General features: G+C 42.3%; 2 protein-coding genes across 2 annotated transcripts; one reads left to right on the top strand and one right to left on the bottom strand.

The window, feature by feature from the left end:
• Positions 1-548: 548 nt before the first annotated feature.
• On the top strand, positions 549-3,915 carry LOC133954929 (ras-related protein Rab-8B-like). Its single transcript, XM_062389507.1, has 8 exons — positions 549-911; positions 1,424-1,484; positions 1,563-1,623; positions 1,722-1,799; positions 2,271-2,360; positions 2,473-2,538; positions 2,629-2,679; positions 2,772-3,915. Exons 1-8 carry the CDS (start codon positions 788-790, stop codon positions 2,862-2,864), a joined length of 624 nt encoding a protein of 207 aa, XP_062245491.1. The 5' UTR covers positions 549-787; the 3' UTR covers positions 2,865-3,915.
• On the bottom strand, positions 3,907-23,210 carry LOC133954931 (transient receptor potential cation channel subfamily M member 1-like). Its single transcript, XM_062389509.1, has 27 exons — positions 22,275-23,210; positions 15,871-15,947; positions 14,979-15,174; positions 14,650-14,863; positions 14,210-14,334; positions 13,952-14,123; positions 13,439-13,613; positions 13,211-13,334; positions 11,498-11,570; positions 11,285-11,385; positions 10,794-10,970; positions 10,544-10,678; positions 10,373-10,423; positions 10,113-10,253; positions 9,985-10,014; positions 9,594-9,883; positions 9,206-9,434; positions 8,805-8,936; positions 8,569-8,700; positions 8,331-8,459; positions 7,629-7,880; positions 7,339-7,513; positions 6,755-6,775; positions 6,519-6,663; positions 6,240-6,445; positions 5,605-5,737; positions 3,907-5,522 (listed from the first exon to the last, which is right to left on the bottom strand). Exons 1-27 carry the CDS (start codon positions 22,344-22,346, stop codon positions 4,139-4,141), a joined length of 5,091 nt encoding a protein of 1,696 aa, XP_062245493.1. The 5' UTR covers positions 22,347-23,210; the 3' UTR covers positions 3,907-4,138.
• Between the last annotated feature and the right edge of the window lie 1,348 nt (positions 23,211-24,558).

Raw genomic sequence — 24,558 nt, 5'->3', positions numbered from 1 at the left:
ATTCTGGGAAGTCTTTCTCGGCAGTGATTGGGGATTCGATCCATCAGCCATTAAATCCTCATCATCTTCATAATAATAATAATACGAGGTTACACAGTGCAAGTCCATGGCAAAATGAACAATCAAAAGGTGCAGTCACCTCACAATTAGCCTTAGTAAAATGCAGGACAGATAACGGACGAGTCCAATACACAAATACAACTTTTTGTTCATGTGAAGTGGTTCAATAGAAGGAGGGGGGCGGGGGGGGGGGGAGCAAATATTATTACGCTACCTGTAGTGCTGCAGCACGTTGTCCTTTTTTTTGGTATAAATAACCCAGCACAACAAATAAACATATAAGACGGCGAAAAAGAAATTCCCAGCGCCAAATAAGAAAGCTCAATACAAAATCATAAGAGAACTGTAGCCAATTAAAAAAAGGACATTAAAGAAACCATAATAGGAAGACAGCAAAGCAAATAAAGAAACACAAGCTTGCGATTTGAGACATGTTTTGTAACCTTTCCCGTTAAATAATAGAAAGGTTAGGGTCAGCAGCTAACTTCTTGTTCTGTGAGAAATTAATGTCACCATGTTTCGGGCCTTGTTGCGTGTCTATGATGTGCTGTTGCGATTTGCGCTTCAGGGGCCACCGTACGTCAAACTTCATTGCCCACAATGCAAAGCGGGAAGTGACGCCACCGCACCGGTCTGCCGCTCCGTCACACACAGACAGCTGAGGGGGGATCCCGGCGCCGCTCGGCCTCTTTAACATCGAACACGTTGGACTGTATGCTGCGTTCAAATGGCGAAGACGTACGATTACCTGTTCAAGCTGCTGCTGATCGGGGACAGCGGAGTCGGCAAGACATGTCTGCTGTTCAGATTCAGCGAGGACTCCTTCAACACCACCTTCATATCCACAATAGGTGAATACCCCTGCATCCGCCCCTCTGGACGCCTTTGCTGTAATGCATGCACATATTGACAGATAGCGCTGCTTTGCTGCCATTGCTCTAATGTAGGTTGAATATATGCAGAGACAGCAGCACGTTTTGATTCTCACACAGACGTGCATCGTTAAATGCAGCATAAGACTAAGACAATGGGAACCAGTGATGAGCTCCTGTCCTTGATGCTTCAGAGGCATCATTAGACCTGCATGTAGAATGAGATCCAAACTGTAGTCATGATGATCGACTGTCAGAAACCTAATTGAAATGTGAAGCCGCTGAGAACAGTTTGGATGTTGTTATATCCTCGTTAGTTTTGTTGCGGTTACATTTGCTGTGGAATTAAATTATGTCCTTCAGCAGGCTGATATACAGGATGGATAATTTGTCCCTGGGCATCATGGACATGTGACCGTTCACGATATCATGCCACTAATGGATGCAGCAAACATCAACTCACACCCTGCTTGTGTTCATTTTTATTACAGGAATAGACTTCAAAATCAGAACAATAGAGCTGGATGGGAAGAGAGTCAAACTTCAGATTTGGTAAGTGTCCTTGTAAAAGCAAGTGTGACGTGAATCTGGCCAATTCGATTACTGACATTGTTGCTCTGATGATCTTAGGGACACTGCAGGACAAGAGAGGTTCCGCACCATCACCACAGCTTACTACAGAGGCGCTATGGTGAGACCTCCCTCCATCACAACACACCTCTTCACTGTGTGTCTATAAAAAAAACATCAGGGTTTGGAAATTCATTCTGAGGTTGGTTTTCTTCACAGGGTATCATGTTGGTCTATGACATCTGCAATGAGAAGTCCTTTGAAAACATCAAAAACTGGATCAGAAATATTGAAGAGGTGAGCTCTCACTTTAAAAGAGTTGTATGTACGTTTTTTTGCCTTTGCGAGATAGCAATGTTACAGCATTAACAGTTGTGTATCTACCAGAAACTTTGCAAGTTCAGCATAAAATGTTATCCTTTTGCTCACAAAATCTGTTTCTATTGATGGGCGCTGTTGACGGATGTTTGCTTCTCCTGAAGTTAGCATTGGAACCAGAGAGTCTTGCTACGGCTTGTTACTTACTACGAGTCACTGCAGTCTGAAGACGTAGCACAGCTCACAGGGTATACTTGTCCATGTAAATGATGGAATCAAAGAAACCACCTGTGGCAGAGGAGAAAACTTGTATAGAGCCTCCTTACCTGATATTAATAGCTAAACTAAATATTTTGCAAAAAATGTATTTATATTTGTTACAAGTGCTGTGGACTTTGTCCTTGTTCTGAGCGACATACTTTGCATAACTAATCTTTTCATTTCTCCCAGCATGCCTCGTCGGATGTGGAGAAGGTGATCTTGGGCAACAAATGTGACATGAATGACCGGCGACAGGTGTCGAAAGACAGAGGAGAAAAAGTGAGTCTCTTCAGCCGCTCATTACTAAAATCTGTAAGGGGCAAACAAGTAAGGGGCAATTTTCAAGTTTGCAGTAAGTGACACTAACAATTTTGTTTGTCATCTCACTTAGCTGGCTATTGATTACGGAGTGAAGTTCTTGGAAACCAGTGCAAAGTCTGGTTTAAACGTGGAGGAGGTAAGCAGAAATGTTTAACCCTGGAAGTGTCACGTAACATGAGTGATAATGTATTTACAGGCAACTGATCTTTTTTTTCTGTCACTCAAGGCTTTTTATACCATGGGAAGAGACATATTACATAATCTGAGCTCAAAGACAGTAAGTGATTAAGAGTTTCTTTTAATAGATTCTACAATGTGTGAAGGCTCACTTGTTTAATACTGTACTTATAAAATTTCTCCCTGCTCTAGACTGACAACGGTGCCGGAGGGTCGGGCAAGCCGGTCAAACTCTCAGAGAAAAAGTCCAGGAGGATTAAGTTCTTCAAATGTTCACTCCTCTAGGCTGCCCCTCTGTAGCGCTGGCAGCTCACAGCCTGTGTGACTTTGCTATTTTGGAGTGTCCCTCCTCCCTCAATGTCCTCACAGCAGCGGCAGCACTGGTCATAAACAGAGAGCCTTACTGCTGTCATGAAGCTCCCAGTGTAATGAGTGGTTGAGACGCCATCGTGATCTGATGAGCAGAGGAGCATCGCAGAGGAATGAGGCTCGATGCTGTAATTAGCCTCGTGATAAGACTTGATCATCAGCAGTGGTTTGTAGCTGGCCGTCAGTACCTGCTCACAGGGGGGCGTGACTCTGTCGGCATTCATGATACTTCTGGTTGGAATTTTTCATTACAATATCTCAGTTACACATAGTTGTCGTAAAAATGTAAAACAATGTGGGAAAGTTTCTTTTTTTATTTAATATGATGATTGTGTGAGTCTCAGCACTGATTGTATTTGTCTGTGAATTACTGTGTATTAATAAGCTTATGGTCTCCTGTTGCACAACATTTCTGCTTGTTCATGTGTGCCTATAGAAGGACTTGCAGTATTGTTTTTAGAAAAGACAAAAGTATGTATACATACAACCTTATTGTATTCTCTCAATTTTTATTTATTGTTTTCAAACGGAACCGTTATTTATACAGGTTTGTGTGACAAAATGAAACGGAAAAGGTTCTTTGTTTCTTGGAAGTTGTACTCAATACATATTGTTATGCAGTTGTCAGTATTTGCATGGAAGCTGTAGGGACACCTTAGAGTGGGACATTATTGAGCACATATTACATTATATTTAAAAAATGTTTACAGACTGTATTTCAAAGTGTCAACCATATATAGGACAGTCATGTTTTTGCTTTTCACATTGTGTACACGTGAATATTAAGAGTTGTATATATCCTTTAGTTTACCCTAAACTGTAGACATCAAACCTGTTGCCCTTTTCATCTCTACAGTGAAAACACAATAACATGGGAAAGCTGTAATGTGAATGATTGTCTTCGTAAGCTACTGTATGTTACACCAATGAAAAGAGACAGTAAAGAAAGTAGATCTTCAAAAGAGAATATTATGTTGGTTTTCACTATTTTGCAACGACGGTTAACATTTACTGCAAGATTGCAGAGTTTAGTAATCAAGTTTAGGTCGTGGTTGCAGAAATTGTTTCATATACACAGTCATCAGAGGCCTCTGGCCGTAACAGGCCTCTCAGTTCCTCTTCCTATCAAATACTTTCCTCATTCAGTTTTTTTTGTCCCCTATTTCTGCTCTAATCAACCTTTGCAGCTCTCATTTCTTTTCCTCTGCTTCATCTTCGCTCTTCTCTGCTTCCATCTTCTCTCCCACATCTTCCCCTCCGTCATCTGCCACCCTCTGGACTTCACTGAGGTCTCTCTCGCTGCTGGAGGCTCCGGGCTCCTTGCAAACCATCAGACTCTTAGTTTTCCTCAAGCTTGCATTCCAGCTCTGTGACCTGTGAGATGGCAGGTAGGTTGCATCAGCCACAGTCAGATACTCGGTGGCATCTGAGAGGTTTCTCTTTGCCTTCATCTTGGTGTGATCTGGCCAGGGCTCTGCCGCCTGCTCGCTCTCTGAAGGTCTTGGATCAGTCAGACTTTTCTCCTCTTTTTCAAGCACTGCAGGGGCGGCGCTAGTTTGAAACTGCTGGGCAAGAGTCCTGACTGTTGATACCTTAGGCAAATGCCCCAAAGTGCTGGGGTGCACCTGATACTCCAAGTTTCCCGGCCACTGATTTGGCTCTTTAGTTACTTGCTCAACCAGTGACCTGTAGTCTACAGTCTGCAGCACATCGTCACATGCTTCTGCTGGGTTGTAGATAATGCTGCTCATTGCCCTCTTCTTTGTGATAGGAGAAGTTTGACTCTGGGTGTAAGTGGGGACGTATCTCAAAGATTCTGTTCTCTTTGGAGAAGAGGACGCTCCCAACACCATGGGGCCTTTTTTCGTTTGTTCAGCTGCCTCTTCTGGTTCATCAGGAGGGCTGATAATGATGGTGCTCATAGCCCTCCTCTTCGTCAAAGGAGATGTGGGTTGGTCTTCAACAGGATAGCACTTCAAGGATTTGGTCCTTTTTGGAGAGGATGAAGGCCTTAGTCTATCCTTGTCTGTTAGACTGTCTATCAGCAATGTGCTACCTTTTATGTTGGTTATGGTCTCTTGACTTGATCCTGCAGAAGCAGGCTTTTGTTCACATGGAGATATGAGAATGTCCACACAAGAGCTGGGCCTCGATCTCTCCAAACCTGCAACATCTAAGGTCTGACCACCATCCTTTGTGTTGAGAGTACAAACACTGGAGGCTTGCCGCAGACTTTTTTGCCTCTCTACACCAGCTCTGGTCAACTCATTTGTGTCCCTCTGCTTCTGTGCAATCTCCTCCATGTCCATGTTGAAACGATAAAGGCTGTAACCATCAGCACTGTTAATACTGCCCTGACGAAGGAGAGAGGACGGGTCGCACACTGAGGAGTTTCGGGAGTAGGTTCTGGTCAGCTCCAGTCTGTCCACACCTGCAAGTTTTTCAAGGGCGACTGCCATTCGTCCGTGGATCTCCTCCAGTTGAGCCAAACGCAGATCCACGGTCTGAAGAGAGGCCTTCATAGTGTTCTCCCTCTCATTCACCTCCTCCAGACGCATGGACATGTTCTCAACTCTGCCACAAAACACAAACGAAATGTATGTATGTTTTTCCTGGATCTGGTGTTTAGAAATGTCTGCACACAAAGGAGGCTCACCTTTCTGAGGTAACCTTGATGCGTTCGTCACTTGAGGACTGCATCTTGTCCTCTTTTGCACGGAAATATTCCTCCACACACTGTTCTTCGAACTCAAAGAGACATTTTAACTCCTCTGGATTCAGCCTGAGCTCTGGTAGAAACAAAGACCAACACTTTTTGTCAGTCTGAGGCTACATCTACGCTACTATGTTTTGTTTGAGAATGCATCAAATGTGCTACGTATACGCCTTGCATCCATACTACTCCGGAGATTCAGAGCTACAAAAAATAGGTTTTGTCCAGGCAAAAACACAACCCCGAACCACGATGGATTGGGTCTGCGTTTTTGTCTGGACGGGCATAAATGGAGAGCTAGGACACTCTTAACCGTGTGCTAGTAAATAATCAGCATCAGCATGGATAATCTATTACAAGCATTGCTGACCCTTTTATCTTTGTTAACAGCTGGTGTGCAGCTAAATTCTGCATGTTACATTGATATAGCTGCCTTCATGCATCCTACAAGTCTAAGACTGATCTAAATGTCAATGAGCTAAAACATGTTCGGATTTGTTTTATTGAGCCAGGATACGATTAAGATCTTGAAATTAATGTTTAGGTATACGTTTTTCTAATTATTAGAGGAAACTTACTGAGGCCTCGGTCCTTCTCATCCAGCTCTCCCTCTTTTTTCTTCGTGGCACACCGACGACACAGCCGGCTGAAGATGATGTAGAGGTGGCTGAAGATGATGAGAGGTGGAGGAAGGATGGGACGGTCATGAAAGGTCATGATCAGCTGATATCTCTGGAACTTCCATATCTGGTTGGAAATGGACTTGACCTCAAAGAAGGTGTTGCTGTGGAACAGGAAAAAAAGATAAATGAGCATAAACCATGACTGTGCAGTCAGATACTGGAACATATACTTACTTAAAGACTGCAATGAGCAAGTTGACTAGAAGAATGTTTGCCACCAGAAGGTAACAGGCCATGATGGCAGGTGTGAGCCAGGCACCCGGGATGCAGGGAGGCAGTTTCTTTCCATCCTCGTCATATAAATGATCACCACACGGAGCTGTGGGGAAGGGGGGTTACAGCTGATGAATTTATTCTGAGAACTTAAGATGATTGAAAGGAATTACATAAGTGACTTAAAAATAACTTACGGTTGATTTCCATTGCATAGACTAGAGAAATCCGAGCAAAGCAGAGTCAAGCAAGAACACGTAGAAAGCGTTAAAATCAATCAATGTTGGACTTTCATATCTCGCTTCTGTCAAGGTCAAGCTGACGTGCATCATCAAAATGTTTCCAGAAAGCATGTTTTTTACCTTTTTTCACAAAAATTCTATTTCATATTTCACAGCCTGGTTGAATTTTTTTTTAAAGCTGTGGAGCATTAGTCTTAAATACATGGAGCTTCAAACATGATATCTAAATATTCATATTTCATATTCGTTTTTTTTTTAAATGCTGCGTATTGCCTTCACCCTGACAGAAGAAACTGACAGAACTTGAAGGCAGATGATCATGATACAGGGGCATGAGATAATGATACCTATTCTACTCTCCCTCAATGCAAAGTTCTGGTTATGCATTTAAGATTACAAATCTACCAGCAGAGGGAGACAAAGTATGAGAGATCCTAGAGTAACTTATTGTTTCACAGAGTTAGACAAATAAATTAATCTAACGCTGATCATCTGCCCAGAATCAGGAAACAGAATCTTACTATGAACTCTAGTCTTACGGTCTATCGAGTCCGCAAAAACCTCTCCATAGATCATCCAGTAGGGCATGTAGAAAATGTTTCTGGCCAGACGCCAGGTCGGCTCCTCATCCGGGTGAAGGATGGCCTGCCGAGCCACCCCGAAGCTCATGAGCACCACCAGCATGATCACTACAAAGTACATCATATCAATCATCTGAAAATAAAGAGGAACAAACATTTTAACTCCTGAGAACTGCTGTGTGTTCTGTTAGTATATGTATCATGTCTGTCACGTGACTTTCATAGGATTTAATTAAAACACTTATTACCATCTTCCCGATCATCATCACATAGGGTCCCAGGTATTTGTTGACTCCAAAGATGTCTAGGACACGAATGTACCAGAAGATAATGTCTATACAGTAGATGACTCGGCCATAGCCCATGTAAGGCTCATGCTGCAGCCGAAGCAAAAGCCCAAACAGGAAGGTGGCAATGGCGACCATGTCTGTAATGTTCCAGTACTCTTCCATCCACACACTTATCTTCTGTTTCAGCTTCCCCGGCTCTGACATCAGAATCTAGACACAGTTCAGACACCACAAGTGATCTTTAACACACATAGTTACTTGAACTTGATCAGACTACAAACTGTTCATAAATAAAGACAACATTTCTTCACTTTCTCCTCTAGTATGAACATGAAGCTTAAAATATCCTGCATAAAGATGCTGCCATCTTGTGCTTTTGATGTCATTTGGAGTCAGAATCTGCACAGAGGTGTTAATAGCGTGGAGCCCAATTATTGAGGTCAGCTGTCAATCATGACATAATCCCCCCTGACTTTTTAGCACCAAGTAACTAATCAAAATTAGTTTGGTCCACTAACATGGAGGAGCCAGGGTTGTTTGTTGGCCTATACTGCAACCAACCACCAGGGGGCAATCGAGAGAATTTGGCTTCATTCTCATGTTGCTCATCTTTATATACAGTCTGTGGATCAGACTGACAGTATATCTTGTCCTTTTTACCTGTCTGACTTTTTCAGCGCCAAGCGTGAGGATGTATGCAATGACAGTCCACTCCTGTATACATGGCAACCGCTCCATTTTCACCAGGATTATGTAGTTGTACAACATCAAATATCCCAGATAGCAAATCTATTGGAAGAAGACAAACGTTATAAATTATACATTTTTTATTTTAAGTTAGACATATTCTTTTGTAAATGCTCACTATAATTTGTCTCATGCACCAAAGGGAACTCACAGTGTTGAACCAGAATTTGGTGAAGGGTGCGTCGTAAAACTCAAACAACCTTTTGCCAATCGGGATTTTGTGAACGTGCGTGCTACCCTCCTCTTCGTCTCCCTTTCGGGAAGTTGCATCCGAATTAGGATCCTATAATGCAAGAACAATCTCTTAGGTCATCATCTTTCATCTTGGACAAAGATGGTTTATTAACAAGATGTAAAAACTGATCAAGGTCAGCATGAATCCTGGACCTTGCTAGATTTTGCGTCGTCGTCCTTGTCTTTTGCCGTGTCTTTGCCGTCAGCAGCTTGATATGATGCATCATCACCAATACGGAAATCCAACAGTAGAATGAAAGGAGGAAAGATGATTCCCAGAATAACCTGAAAGAAAATATTCAGTTTTTACAAGACATGGTGATTTTTATTTATTTTCTTGTTTACAGTGATATGTTTTACTCCAATGTGATTCCTCTACTGGGAGAAGTATTACGACTAATGATGACACTGCTAGCGTTATCTCTGCCAAGGAGGTTATGTTTTTTTTTTTTTAAGGGAATGTTGAGCCTAGGCGGAGGAATGAGACCTATTGAGTCTAATTTTTTAAAACTTGTTTATGATTGCTTGAAAGGAAAACATTTTGTGTTATCAACCTTGAGGCCTGGATTCTTGCCGATCCTTAAGCAACCCATCCACATGTCAGTGAGCAACATCTGGCTGCAGGTGTGGGCAATGAAGTCGCGTTGCTTTGCAGCCACAGCCAGCTTCAGACAGGTGGAGTTACTCCAGTTCACCAGCTCGTATGTTAGGAGTTTCATGGCCACCTGCTCGTCATGCTTGTAGGATTGATCTAACATCTCATACGCCAACTGGCCAAATTCTCTGTGAAGGGGAAGGAACAAGGACAATTATTTCAACTCAGCTCTTCTCCAAACAGTTTGAGTAATATGCTTTACATGTTGTATAGAAATATAGATATCTTAATGCAGATTTGTGAGAGCCGACAGAGAAGTTAAAGTTGTAGACGTTATCTGTACTGACTTGGAGTTGTTCTCCAGGTCTTGGGAGACGTCATCCACCAGTTCACTCTCAGAGCAATCATGAGCCATGGCTTTGTAAAGCTTACAAGCCACCAGGGCCTTTGCCATGGCCTCCTCTCCACGTTGCCAGAGGAAGAGCGCCATCTTCTGGCGTTTCATCAGCACCCCCCACAGCATCAGCTCATGGAAGGGGAACTTGAAACGACAGACCTCAGGGTCATCCACGTCGATTTCAACCTCTTCCTCTTTCTTCTTTTTTCCCTTTTTCTTGCCTTTTCTGGGTTCATCGTCCTAATAAGGTTTTTGAAAATAAAATAAAGATGATTGATTATTCTGTTGCATGTGTGAGTTGTTGTTTCAGCTAACTGACAGGGTTGTAAAGGAAACCTCACCTCCATTCCAAGGAGCTTTAGTGCTTTTGGCTGCAAGAGGAGGAAAGCAAAACATGATAATCAATATCAGATGTCACTTAATATAATGAGCAAGTCATTGTCTTTTATTTTCTGCCAACCACGCGTACCCTTTTGAGTCCATACAGATTATTGTAGAGGTTACGGAAAGCCTTCCTGGTGTAATTGCTCCTGTACGCTCCACCCATGAGGTACTCCAGCACCAGACCAATGTCAATCAGAGTGATCTGATAATCTGGAGGAAGGTTTCCCTGCAAATTCACCAGAGTCATACTTAACAAAGCTGCACTCTGAAGATGAAACCTGATATGATCTAAATAGTCAAACATTATGCATTAACGATAAATGCTCCAGGAGAGTTCATTTGTACCTTTTTGACGTCCCTAACCACAGCATGCAGGGTGTTTTGCGGGCCTAGTTTCTGAGAGAAGAGAAGAGGAGGAAAGGCGAGTGTCAACCTGTTTCATATTTGTCAGACCTGCATTCAGATTTGGTTTCTTTTTATTTATTGAATTGTGTTGCTACGGCGTGTCATCTCCACCGTGTTGTATAACTCCTCCAGTCTGGGAATGGTGAGGAAGTGGTGAATATTGACGCCGTTCTCAAGAAGCAGTTTGACAAAGTCCACTCTGTCCAGCACCAGAGCATCCATCATCGCCTGCTCCAGAGAGTTCACCTAGGAGAAGTCAGCACGGGACACAAGCCGATTATTATTTACACCACACGGCCTTCGAGCTATTTACTCACATTTCAATCATGAGTAGAGTCTTTGTTGTGAACCCTGCTCTTACCCAACGAATACACTCCAACTTCCTGGGATCTGTTTCTTCTGGAGGCTCAGGCTTTGCCTTTCCTTTCCCTTTGCCCTTCTTTCCCCGGGTCTTACTGCGAGGAGCGCTGGCGGGACTCCTCTGCTTCTCCTGCGTCATGGCTGTAGATGTTGTAGTGCTGTTCATCATACCGGCAGGCTGACCAAAAGGAATAAGAGGGGAGGAACTCTATATCTCTTCTTTGAACACACATTCACAGAACAGTTCAATCTTTGCCTTTTGTTATAAATATTAAATTGTTTATTAAATCATTGAATTATTGTGTATACGAGAAATACAATTCAGTTGAATCAAAGTCCCTCTGTCTCTACGCCAAAGTTTGATAACTCGTGGAAGCATTTGTATTCAATTTTTTTTTTTATTGGAAAAAAAAAAATCTTTGATGACTTTCAGCTGTACTACACTCATTCGGAATCATTTATTCACATTATTCAGATGTGATCGACACTCACGGGCAAATTGTGTCCGTAGACAAAGATGTGATTGCGTGCAATATCCACTCTGTTCCACGCCAGAGCCAAACTGAGCTGATCTGCCGCTGAAGCATTGGTGCCTAAAGCAAGAGGAATGGAGGAAGAGAGGGAAGTCAGAGAGAAGTGGTGGTATCTAGTACGTGCTGTGCTGCAATAGCACCAATATTGGCGTGACGTATCTTCAGAAAATACCTTTTAACAAGGCTGTGAGAATGGCCATTTCAATATCTTCTTGTCCCTCGGAACCCATTCGAAAAACTGTGATCTACGTGTGGGAGAAAACATGAGAAGAGAGGAGGAACGGTTGCAGCAGTCATGTGATGGTGGGATATGTTTCTCAACAAACTGGATAGATGAATTGGTGAATCAACGAACGGATGAATGTGTCTAACTGTCAGTGTCGCTCACAAACATGTGGAGTGAACTGGTGGGACACTGTTTCAGCAGGAACTCTCGCTGCAGGACTCTGTGGCTGACCCCTCACATGCTGACTGTTTGTCAGAGACAGTGATAGTGCTTTCCTTGTTGCATGCTCGACTATATCAAATGAAGTTACGCTGACGGCCCTGTCACATGTGCAGCCGTGGTGAATGGAATTAGCTTGGCATGAATATGCGGCACTGTGCCAGAGAGCTCCGAGCTGGTCTCGAGATGTGTCTATAACCAGCCGCTAACATCAGCATCAGGACTGAAGACTTGTGTTGCTCTTCCAGACAGATGCAGGATGCAGACAGGGAGACAGTGAACTCCAAATTCAGTTAAATGATGTGTCCTGGTGTAACATCATTGCAACTTTCCGCTCTCTAAGTCAGTGTTTTCAGTTTGTCTAACCCAGCTGTTCACATGCATTTAGGATGAGAGGATTAAGCAGGGCCTAGACAGCGACACTGATTCACCTGTAGGTTAGTCATGGCACTTTAGATTAAGAGCAGGCAATGATGGGGCCTCTTCGTTGTGTATAAAGTTCTGCCACATTGTCTGGGTCGGGAATCAGTGAGAACTAAATGGTACATGGGGGGGAAAAAAAGGCCGCAGCAGCTTGATCTTTAAAAAAAAAAAAAAGCCGTTTAAGTTGCTTATCTGAGTGTGTTGGAGCATTAGGCAGACTAATACACCAGGGATAGAGGACACAAAGTCAATGGTGAAGAGATAGCACTCTGGGCCCTGAAAAAGAAAAGCCTGGGGATCGGAGAGAAAGAGTAACCTGGATGAGGATTAGGGAGATGGATCCCATCCTCCATCTGTGTGCTGCATGTTTACCGTGAAGGGATGAAGTAAGAGCCTCTGCTAAGCAGTTGGTAGTGGGCTCTGATCTTTCCCACCCAAATGTATAGAGTCTGGAGATTATATATCCCGGGTATTACAAACTACTAATCACATCACATGGAAAATCTGCTGCGGATCCTCAAACGGCGCCGCTATTTATGCACCGAGGTCTCCCATCAAACCCTCCTGAGAAACACTCATGGCTCGGGGGTTAATCTGCTATCTGTGGAGATCCATCACCTGCTTCCTCATGTGAGCGCCAAGCTGCATTGTTTACACCAAAATAAAGACTTTAAACTCGGCAGAAATCGCACATCAGCCGCCACCTCGCAGCTTTGCACTTATGCACGAGCATTTATTACTGGTCGGCGGTGGAGCTGCGAATGACCCGCATTACATGACATGACCACGACAAGACGGGGAGATGACCGGCAGGTTGTGGGGATTATGTTTATTCAATATGTTAATGGATCACATAGATGAGTGGAATGGATGAATGACGATGGAGACCAGATGTTTCACGACAAATGATTTATTTATTGACACGGACAAGTTATTTTTCATATACAGGATAACTGTGACATACAAGGAGCCTGGAGATATTAGCACATCATCCATCGCTTGTATTCTCCTACTCACCAGCTCCCTTTTCTTCATGCACTCCATTACCATGAGCAGGATTTGCTGCGATTGGCTTTTGGTGTAATTGAAAGTCTTCTGAATAGTCACCAACAATTGGTCTCGGACGTCATCATTGATCAGGCTGGAGGGTGTGAGGGGAGAGGGGTTGAGGATGACATTTCAGCTTTTGAACCAGAAGAGTAATGTGAACATAGAGAAGGAGAACTCATCGGTCTAAAGTCTCACCCTCCATCCTCTGAGAACCTGTGCGCGAAGGAAATGATGTCAGAAGCTCGGCCGCTGCCGTCGCACACCACCACGGGGATGGGGGGGTCGTCTCTCAGGCTCTCCAGGGCGATGGAGATCACGTTGGGGCCTCCCTCCACAATCAGACACACCAGGGGGACGCCCTGACCAAGACCTGGAAACCCCCCAAAAAATGACATCCATTTGTTTTTATCACTCAACCTTATGATAACAGATCTTTGAGAGTCAAAAGTTGAACAAACAAAATGTTGATGTTATGTGTCAACAGGCAAAACCTCAGGAGGGACGTGGTGAAGTCAGTGGTGACGGCTGAGCATCCCTTTGCTGTCCCTGCCTAACCAAACTCCAGGCATAGGATGACAAAGGGAAGCCCACAGGTCACAGAGGAACTCTCTTCCCACGCGTCCAGGAAGACGGAGTGTCTCACAGTCGCACAACACGGAGGATGTAGGAGCATGTTTCGTGACGTGTGTGCAGCACTGTCCGACTTACGAGTGTTAATCTTCTGCAGGGAGATGTGCTTCTCCAGCAGGCGACGTAGTTTGACTTCAGAGCCATACTTCCCGCAGGTGCCGTTGTCAGTCAGGATGAAGTGGGAGTGGCTGTTGTTGAGCACAGCCAGTTTGCTCAGGGGGTTAGCCATCGTCTGATAGGGTCTGGTTACCTGCAAACGAAGGAAGAAATCTGTTTAAAGGAAGAAACGTTTGCATACAATTTTGAGAAATGAAATGAAGCTGCAGATGTTCTTACATCTTTCCCAATGAGGTCCTCTTTGTTCTCCAGGATCCCCCATGGAGCAATTCCTATTGCACACACCTTCCCTCGTGACTTGGAGGAGTGGTCCTTCAAGGCATCTCCCACATGGCGGATCACCCCTGAGTTGTAATAATACAATATATTGTTAAATACAGCCTCATGGATAATGACGCTCTCAACTGGCTAACGGGGCTGCATCATGGGACACACTGTGTCACAGGAAAACCCGCTGATTGTCTTTTGCGCTCAATTTTTCCACAGAAGCTTTAATTATAGAGCTTAACCTGTGACAATAGGCTGGTCAAATCTCCCCTAGGAAATTGCAGAAATTGTTTTATGTAATGACAATTTAGAACCATGGTAATCTTCTTATGTCACAAATGGTTTGTTAGGGGGAACATTAAAAGCATTGTCCTGAGCCGCCAGTGTCCTACCCGTGTTGACTCCGCCCGTGAAGATCCACGCTCCAGTGGTGACCGCAGCTTTGATCAGGCCTTTGCCAAACACCTGCTTGAGTTTGGGCTGGAGGTCGAAGTTCTGGAGGCCGCCATGAACAGAGATGAGCAACGTGGGGAGCTCCAGCTGCCAGTCCTTCACCATCAGATGCAGCAGGTTGTCAGGCTTGGTGTCGTAGGAAACCCGGATGTACTGGTTTAGGAAAAAAAAGTATTTGATTCACATTAAAGAATATTGCACGGAGACTTATTTGTAATGAACCACATTGTCACTTCATCCACATTATTTTCCATTAGCTGAGACTCACCATGGCCTTGTTGATGAATCCTCCACCCTGGAACTCGATTAGGCCAAAGGCGTCTGTTGGGTACGTTCTGGTGTATTTTAACAACGTCCATTTATCCTTTGGGGTGTCGAGCTGCACCAGCTGGTTGGTTTCCTCTACCGAGCTGGCACCAGGGGGAATGGCCGCGTGCTGCGTTGTCAGCTGACCACAGGCACATCTAGACATCACAGAACCAAAATATCAGAACTGATCCCTGATGTGTAAACTTAAATAAACTGTCTTTGCTACTCATAGAAATCCCTGAGCGTTACACTGTCCAGTGTTGAGTGGATGAGAATGACCTGAGTCAAAGAACGCTGTTTCGTTTGCCCATGTCTTTTCCTCGAAACACACATTGTGCAGGCTCTTTCATGACTGTGCCCATTTCTGGGAAATAATGTGCCTCATCGAACAAAGGGCCGCGCTGCCTGGCTGCTCTCAGCCTGTTCTCGGAGCCCAGCAGAGTAACCATGTCCTACAATGAACTCTGAAAAACCAGGTTTAATCTCAGTAAATCTCTGATAACCTGTTGTCATGGGTCCCATGATTTAGTGAATTACTTGATTAATTAATAGGAAGAAATGAAACATTACTCATAATGAGTATAAAACATGATTAATATTTTATTGTACATTATTAACACTGTCATGATTCTTTAACTGCTGATCTTTCTATAGACTGGAAAGACATTCACAATCTTTTTAGAGTCGAGACTCAATTAATTTGAGTGAAATTAAAATAATTGACCTAACCTAAACTGTTTCATTAATCTTTCATTAATGTAAACTCTCTTTATAAATGACTAAAGACAAAGCTGATGTTGCAGCCTGACCTGACTTTAGCACAAGTGACGAACAGTCATTAAATTGATTACCTGGTTGGGTCCTTGGTGGGAAATATGTGAACACATTCTCTTTTGAGAAAGGTCCTCTCGATCCAAGCTTTCTGTGCCTGTCAAGAGAAACGTTTTGAAAGAAAGAAATAAATGTTAGTCGACAGAACAAGTTGTCATACCACAGAGAGATCATCCGTCTTTTCTTTTTAGTTACACTCTGGAAATCCTCTTAGCGGTAATCCTGGCTAAAAGATGAGGACTTTCTGTATCTTTAAAAAAAAAGCGAATAAATCAGATTAATAAAATGACTGCTATTATTCCTGAGATTATTAGAGATTGATAATACTGTGGTATTAGACACTTTGTCATCATCTGTTTAAGTTTGATGAGCAGTACTGAGTTTGAAGCGAGCTTTGCTCTGAGAGCCGATGTCGTTGACAGTGTTGACCAATTAAAAGTGAAGCAGTGGAGGTGAATCTGTCCAATCAAAAGTTAAACAGCAAAAAAAAAACTAATATGAGCATAAAGAAATGGACATAAATAAATCCCAATGCAGTCTTGTGACCAGTGACCACAAGTGCCCACAACACAGTGGAGTTACTGTTTTCTCTCTCTCGCTCTCTCTCTCTCACTCTCTCGTTTTCTCTCTCTCTCTCTCTCTCTCTCTCTCTCTGGAGGCTCTGCAGGAGAGTTGCTGCAAAAAGGTCAACTTTGTCATATATATAAATAAATACATGTTTCCGCACATACATTGCATCATCTTTTCATGAACCATAACTATAATATCGTACTCTGATTTCTTTTGCTGATCTGCAGCACAACTGCAAAGACACACTTTTCATCATCATGTGTCAATAAAGAAATAACCATTATATTGTTTGTATTGTATAGCTGATATTCTTACCAGATTCATTCATTTGAATTTGTCTTTATCCCAAACAGTCATCTAGAAATGACATGGTTCTGTAGATTTAATTAGTGAGTAATGATTGGCTAAATCAGAAGATACAATTAGTAAGTAGTAACTAAGAATATTAATCTAAACAATCCAAAGTATTCTTTAAAACAGAATAATACTGTATGTATGTAAATTACTAATACTGCCCGTAAGGGTTTTGTAAAAATATTACAAATCCTTTTTTTTTTTTTTTAAAGTCCAACTGGCTGTGGTTGTTTCCGTCTATTTTGTGTCAGCCTCGTCTCAGCAATTTTCCATCTCAGTGTTGTCGTGCATCATTGAGCACTCACAACTCAAACTGTGCTGCCCTGCCGACATTCACCACATCTAAATTCAGATTCAAGGTAACATAAAGCAAGCAACATCTCCTGCCACTCGCCAGCATCTAAATGATTCCGTCACAAAAGTGTTAAAAGTAAAAAAAGTTGCTGCTGTAGATTGTAGATGCACTTACGGATAATCTGCGGTCCGAGCTGCGGATTCCTATCGTTAAGGCTGACGGAGTCAGAGCCTGGAGAGTGGAGAGGTCCAGCGTCTGCTGAGTCTCTACCCGAGCTTTCTCCTGCTGCTGCTCTCCCAGTCAAGCGCTCTTATTGAATCCCACTGGACATGAAACTTCTTCACTTTATGAGGGCCAGTTAATAGATGAGCATGTGAGCAGGGTCTTTGTTCGCCCAAGTCTCATGACTCCAGTTCAAGGTAATCCTTTTGGGAGTCCCATGACCAACCTCTCCATGCCCACAGGGTATTTTCATCCTTCGCTTGAACAAGGCACAATAAATCTACTTTGATACCCGGCCCCTAATCTCCCAATTTGTTGAAACTCCTTTCTTTGTGTTCACTTCATAGTGTGGAAGATCTTTAGTTTGTTTGAGAAGACGGAGCAGAGCGTCCGACCTCGCAGGGACTGCAGTGTCGTTCAGAGGCTCTCTAACTATTAATTTGAAAGTTTTTACCCCCTCCAACTACTTTGATTTCAACTTAATTTGCATAATTGAGAGAATTGGATGCAGGCATTCTTTTGGAAGGTGCCTTGTTAAGACATGACTGGTCTCCAGTTGGGGGCAAGGTCACTCGCTGCTAATTGCAGTTAATCTCCATTTCCACCCACTTTGTTTTTGTGGTGTAAAGGAAAAACTCAGCAGAGGAGACAATTCAATATTTTCTTAATCTTTAAAAAGGATAGTGTAAAGAGATTCCCACCCACATGTATAAAAAATATCCTACCAGCTGGATGAATAAAAAAACAACAACATTTCATTTAACCTACAGCCAACAGTTTGACTTTTAACATTTTAAAGCTCAAGTGGGGGGGATTAAGCCTCTTTTGTATGGGGGAATGTCAACTCAGATCTTTTAATGAGTTCAAACTGAATTTTGTTTATTGTACATGGGGAACTTCAAGTTGTATATCAATTTAAATTGATGTTTGTCAATTTTACGTGGTGGCCTATCAGTTTAAAACTGTTAAGGGCTTCAGGTAAGTGCTGAAATAACCAGAGGAAGGCATTAGGTGGGCTGGAAGCTGAGATGGAGTTAAAAAACTCTGAGGTGCAGACTCTCATTTAAAACCTTCCTCTTTTGAAAGGGTTTGATAATCGCTCCTTTTATGGTTGAAGGGAGAAGTTTGAGCCCGACTGTAATAAGTGTTGTTGGTGAAAAAAGACGAGGGAGGTCAGTGACTGATGTCTCAAGAAGACAAAGAGAGAGAAGCGGGGCACACACACCCACACACACACACACACACACACACACACACAAACACACACCCACGCACACACACACACACACACACACACACACACCCTAACTTCCCCCGTTTGGTCCTGGCACTGGTAGAAAAATTAGGGGAAAAAAATTGCATATGGGCCACTGTTAATTATAGCTGGAGAAAACAAAGCGCATTTCCAGAAGGGTTTGGCCAGTATGACGCAGTTATTTCAGCTTACTTAAACTCATTAACCACAGCAATTAAAACCAAAATCCAGTCAGCAGCCAGCCGCCTCGTTACGAGCTGCCTCTGAGCACTAAGCAACAAAAACCTTAAAGAATCAGATACCATGGGATCAGATTGTGTCACGCCAGGCACTTTAACACGACTTAAGACAAGCCCCGGAACAATAAACAACATTCATTCCAACGTGTTCCGTTTTCTGAAGAAATGCTGGTGGAAAACAAAAAGCAACTGTGTGAGATGAACACTAGAAGTGGTGCGTTGCTGAGGAGGACACAGGACACAAATTCATGACTATTTCATTAGCTGTACTTGATGCAATGTTCCTTCTCTTAAATGTTATGCCACTGCATTGCAATACTGTCAAAATGCTTATCATTGAGTGTGTTGGAGCAAGTCATTCCACCAGTTTCACATGTTGTAAATACCATGTTTGTATTAGTGAAGACACCTACAGCCTACACACACTGTGTGCCATACATTAATGCCTCTCTGTGCTGGAATCACATGGTCCCGGTCTCCTGACCCACGGCTTAGCGAGCAGCTAAATCACAGCACATTTGTTCCAGTTCAGCTACAATTACATGGACCATTCAGCCCCAGCAGTTTTAAGGAAAGAGTATAATGATGCCTGTATTTCCGTATCCTGATTTCGAGTTGGTGGCTTTATAAATCAGAGAATGACGCGGAATCAGTCGTTCTGAATATTGATTTCAGTAACGATGGAATTCGAACAACAAAAGCCTCATCAGCACAAGTGAAATAGATCAGAAGGGATTTGGGGGTCCTATGAGGAATGTGGTGTCTCCAGGGTCGCAGATAAAAGCAACTAATTGCTCAGCTTTGGTATTGAATGGCGACGTGCTACGAGTTTGATGCTATGTGACAGGAAGGAAACCCATGAAGACTCCCTCGCTGGCGGAAAAAAAATATTCCAGACCCATGGTCCATCTCACGTGAAGCGAATCAAACGCTGCCTTTTTTTATGTATTTTCACTTGAGGGGAAAGATATTTGGAAGAAGGCGAAACAACTCGAGTTACAAGCTCTGGATAGGCAAATTTGCATTTACTGTGAAGCTAACTGTTTTCACCCTGCCCTGTTTGTAAATGCTCTCATTGTGCATCTGAGTTTGAAAATCCAGTTAGCCATCACATGAGTCCAACATGTCACTGATTATCCCCGAGAGTTGAGGGAGTCATAAGACATTTTTTAAAGACACTGTTTTCCTGTGTTTTTAAAACCCTGATAGAAAAAGAGAATAAATGGAGATTTGCATGGATTCGGCATAGAGATAACACCTGGGCATCAAACGGTTATTTATAAATCTGCTGCGGTTTGACGGTAGTTCACATATTAGAAGAAAAGTGTTTTTCCGAGAGTGGTTGTTTTATTAAATGCTTGACTTGCATGCTGGGATATATTTAAAAAAAACTGCAACACTCTTTGATTCTGCATTATAAATATAAAGAGATTCAACCTATTGCTAACATGTCACCATGTTTAGACGTGTAAGTGTATGGAATGTAAAAGTTTTACCATCTACGTTACAGAATCAACAGATTCTCCCTTCGCTAAGACCACAGCTTTTATATTTTCCACTTGGTCTGCTTCATAATTTAGTACAATAACTTCTCTATGTTTGTCCTTCAGTGACATGACCTCATTTAACTTGTCTGCAACATTTGAGGCTCTTATTCCTTTAAGTCTTAGTTTTCACCAACAGCCCCAGTATAATTCATGCTCAACCCTGACCTGAATCTTAAAGCTTTTTTAAAGATCCTTGGCCCTCACCTGACCTGAGCCTGATGCTTACATCACACGTCATATGATCTCACACACCAAAAAAAAGCACTGTGAAAAATGCTGAATTTCTCAGTCCGATTTGTATTGATTCTGTTGCTTGAACAGCGTTTATTAATTTGGTTCATTTGGTTTTCTAATCGTCTGAATACAAAATTTCTCTCTGATCAGTCAAACCTGTTACACCAAAGACGTTCCATTTCTTTCCTCACTATTGACGAATAAGACATAATATCTCAGTAAAATAGGTAAAAGGTCAGTAGTCAGCTGGGGAGATGGAACTTTACCGGCGGCATCTTTATGGCAACAGACAAAGTAATATCATGTGAACGTATTTAACTGAATGTGCTCTCTGTTAGAGACTTTCACCCTCAAATCAAATCTGTTCAAACACTTCCAAGGGATAATGCCTTCAATTTCTGATGCACTATACCATGGATGAAGAGTAAATCCTCATCCTTCATACCACGACCCACTGTAAATAATGAAGATGATAGTTTAAATAAAGCAGATAAATCCATGATTTAAGACTGTCATACATGACAATGCATGATCAGAAAAAATAGGACATGTTGTCTGTCCGCCGTCTGGTTTGTGCTGCCAATGAGTTTATATTTAGCAACATATCCGATCTCATTAAAAATTCAGCGGAGAGCCATGCCATTGCTGGTTGCTTGATGGAGTTAAAGCTCATATATAGAAAGAGGCTGTGGATTGTACACAGAATATTAATCTCACCCAATAATGCCTCCATTAACATATAGAAACCCATCCCACTGAATACGTATAGGGACGCCAGTGTCAGTAGGGGAACAAAACGTTTAAGTAAAGAAACATTTTGGTGATGGTTATAGATGTGGATGTATTCAACAAAAGTAGAATTTGAAACGCATTATGTGTTTCATATTTCAATTTATCTTCCATCTATTTACATTTTGTTTATGTTAAAACTAAGAAATGTATATATTTATGCAGTCCTGTAGTAACATGCTTCCACAGAACAGACACCAAGTGAGTGAATCTGTGAATCTGTGGTGTGTGTCAGCGTGTGTACGTGTGTGTGTGTGTGTGTGTGTCATCCCAGCACACACTGCTCATTGGACTCGCGCTCGAGGCGAACATGAATATAAAAATCAAATCTTTCTTGCTTTCAAGGACATGTTAATAGGAGTGTGTTAATCACATGAAAGCAGACTTTAGAAAGATATAAAAGTCCTTAATCTGCCGAAGCCATGGTCTTCCATACTGGGCCATTATGAAGGATTAAAGTGGTGTACTGGAGTGAGCTGCTCGCTCGGCTTCCAACACCACTTAGCACTAAGTTTGCAGGGGCTGGGAGTGCAGACCATGTGCTCACTAATATATGGCCCACAGTCCTAAAGGATGCATGTCATTACGCTGTGGGCAGAAGCTCTCAAATGATTGGTTAGGCTCTAATATGGACTCTGGCTATAGTAGCGGCTCCATGTGACACAAGCTGTGCACCACAAGTCCTTCTCAGAATAATCATGTGGTTTCACAAAAAACAGCCAAGAGTTCACAAAAAGCAGCCAAGATAAGAGCCAGTTGTTTGTCAGTGATATTAAACCTTTACTCTCTTTATGTAATTAAAGCAAAAACTTAAAGGGTAACGTAAAACAAACTCTTAGAGACAAATAATTACACTCCAGTTTGGAGCTAACTCAGACAGGGGACACTGAATCACCTGCTGAGTGTGACCTCATCTTACCTTCTGCGAGCCAGATGTGGTGCGTTTGAGCGAGGACCTTTTGAAGGTGCTGCTGGGGCCCTTGGCGTCCATGTTGACGACGGGCAGCTTGAGTCAAACTGACTTCGACAGGGATCCTTGGAGAGCGGCGACAGGTCAAGGTTCAGCAGCAGCGTCAGCAGGAGAAACCGACAGAAACCCCTGGATGGCCACTACAGAACCAAGGCATGGCAACGACTTCTGTGATCACTCATTAGAGAAAATAGAAAGTATCAACGCATCATTGAGGGTTTCGGCGCCTCGCTCTCCTCTCAGCAGCTTACGCCCGACTGACAAGACAGAGATCCCTGCCAGGGATATAAATCACTCGATGACACACTTGACACATAGACCCTTTTCCTCTGCCGGGCATCCCATAATCAGGCTTAATGCAGCCAGCTCTTACGAAGCCTCAGAGTCTAATGGATAGAGATTTAATAAATGGTTATTGAAGGTAAATCTACTTTGGCACATCACAACCCCAAAAAAGGCTTAGAGAGAGAGAGACCATGAGAGCTGCGAGGCTAAAGTTAGCCGGCGCAGAGCCAGAGGTTGTCCCAGCAGATGAGGCTCAGTGTGTCTGACAGGGGGACGACAGGAGGGTCCCAACAGAAAGGTGCAAACACACACACACACACACATACAAAATGTGATGCAGAGACAAAAGACCAGAATCAACACACACACCCTGAACAACAGTTGAGTCTAGAGGGACAGCATCAGACTCATCCCTCAGTTTGATTACTACAGTTATGAACACAGCAGAATGTAATGAACGGTGGAGTTGTCTCATTTCCACTCAACAGCAGAATTTTACATGGATAAAGTCGTATCACAGCACAGATTCAAAGCAGCTTGACATTAAGAGTTACACAATAGCAACGAAATTAAAGGAAAATAAAACGTATACGGCCTAATATGAAACGCTTACAAATTAGAGCAATTATTTCTGCTTTCAAATAACAAAGCTAGAAAAAAAACTGAAATTAGCAGTAATGTACTTTAATACAGAACTTGTTGCTGTTCATGCAATATCATTTAAAATCATTTCGCAATGTTTCACGTCATCAAGTTTTTACCCTTTTCTCATCTCTAACATTTTTATTATTTCTGTATTTGTGCATTATTGCTGTGTGATATTTAAATTGATTTAAATGTTTTACATATTGTTTCTTTTTAACTATTTCCTTTTGTGTACCTTAAATTTGTACTTGTACAGCACCTTGTTGCTGTGTCATTATCTGTATTATTATTATTAATATTATGATTATTCTGATTTACTTATACTTAATTTTTATGTATCTAAAAAGAGACCATGATGTGAAAGTAACCTCCACCTCAACATTTAAGAACGCGAACAATTTTCACTGTAGCAGATCTATCACATGAAACTGCTAACATGAAGAAAATGTAGACATGTATACATTTATATATATATATATGTACATGTTTAAACATTATAAATATATATATATATATATACATTTATTCATGTCTACATGCCTTCTTGTCTTCATATATATATATATATATAAAAATAATACATTTTTTGTAAACATGAGTATTTATAATGCTTAAATATTTATATACTGTTATAGATTATCAGAAAATTCCTCTTAAACCTCCGACCACCTGAGCCACAGATGGAAAAAGAGTCAGATCAGACAAATTAGAAATCCAGTGACTCCCTCTGCTGGTTACTAAATTGAGCTGTAGCAGGAGGCAAATAAGGACAATTTCCATGGCAACAGACAAAACTGTTGAGAAAACATTAAGAGAAAAAATAATCCACTTCTGCTTGAAGCTTCTATGTCTAGGTCAGCGCCTCCGATCAGATAATAATCTTGAACTATAATCAAGCTCACATAAGTCTCAGGAAGCAACTGTACCTGTTATGGCGAGTGAAGAAAGTCAGATGAGGTTTTCTTGAGGTCAAAATCACAAATGATCAACAACAACCACCATTCATCTTTTGTTCTCTTCTCCACTGCAGCCATGTGTCTCATTGTTGTTTGCCTGGATGAAAGATGGATAATGCCTAATTTCCCCTCGTAAGCAGACACAAATGAGCTTTATCATCTGCTGGTGGCTTTATGTATGTGTGTGTCTGTGTGTGTGTGTCCATGTGTGTGTGTGTCCATGTGTGTGTGTGTGTGTCACTGCAGGAGATTATTTAGCTGCAGGAGAAGGTGCAGCACTGAGCTAAGGAGAAGCAACAAGAGCTGCTGAGTTTGAGGTGTGGTGTCGACCAAAAATACAAAGGGGA

This window comes from Platichthys flesus, chromosome 6 (genome assembly GCF_949316205.1).
Source record: "Platichthys flesus chromosome 6, fPlaFle2.1, whole genome shotgun sequence".
In the NCBI taxonomy this organism is placed as follows: Eukaryota; Metazoa; Chordata; class Actinopteri; order Pleuronectiformes; family Pleuronectidae; genus Platichthys; species Platichthys flesus.
Note: the sequence above shows the minus strand (reverse complement) of the source record. Positions and strands in the feature narration are given on the sequence as shown.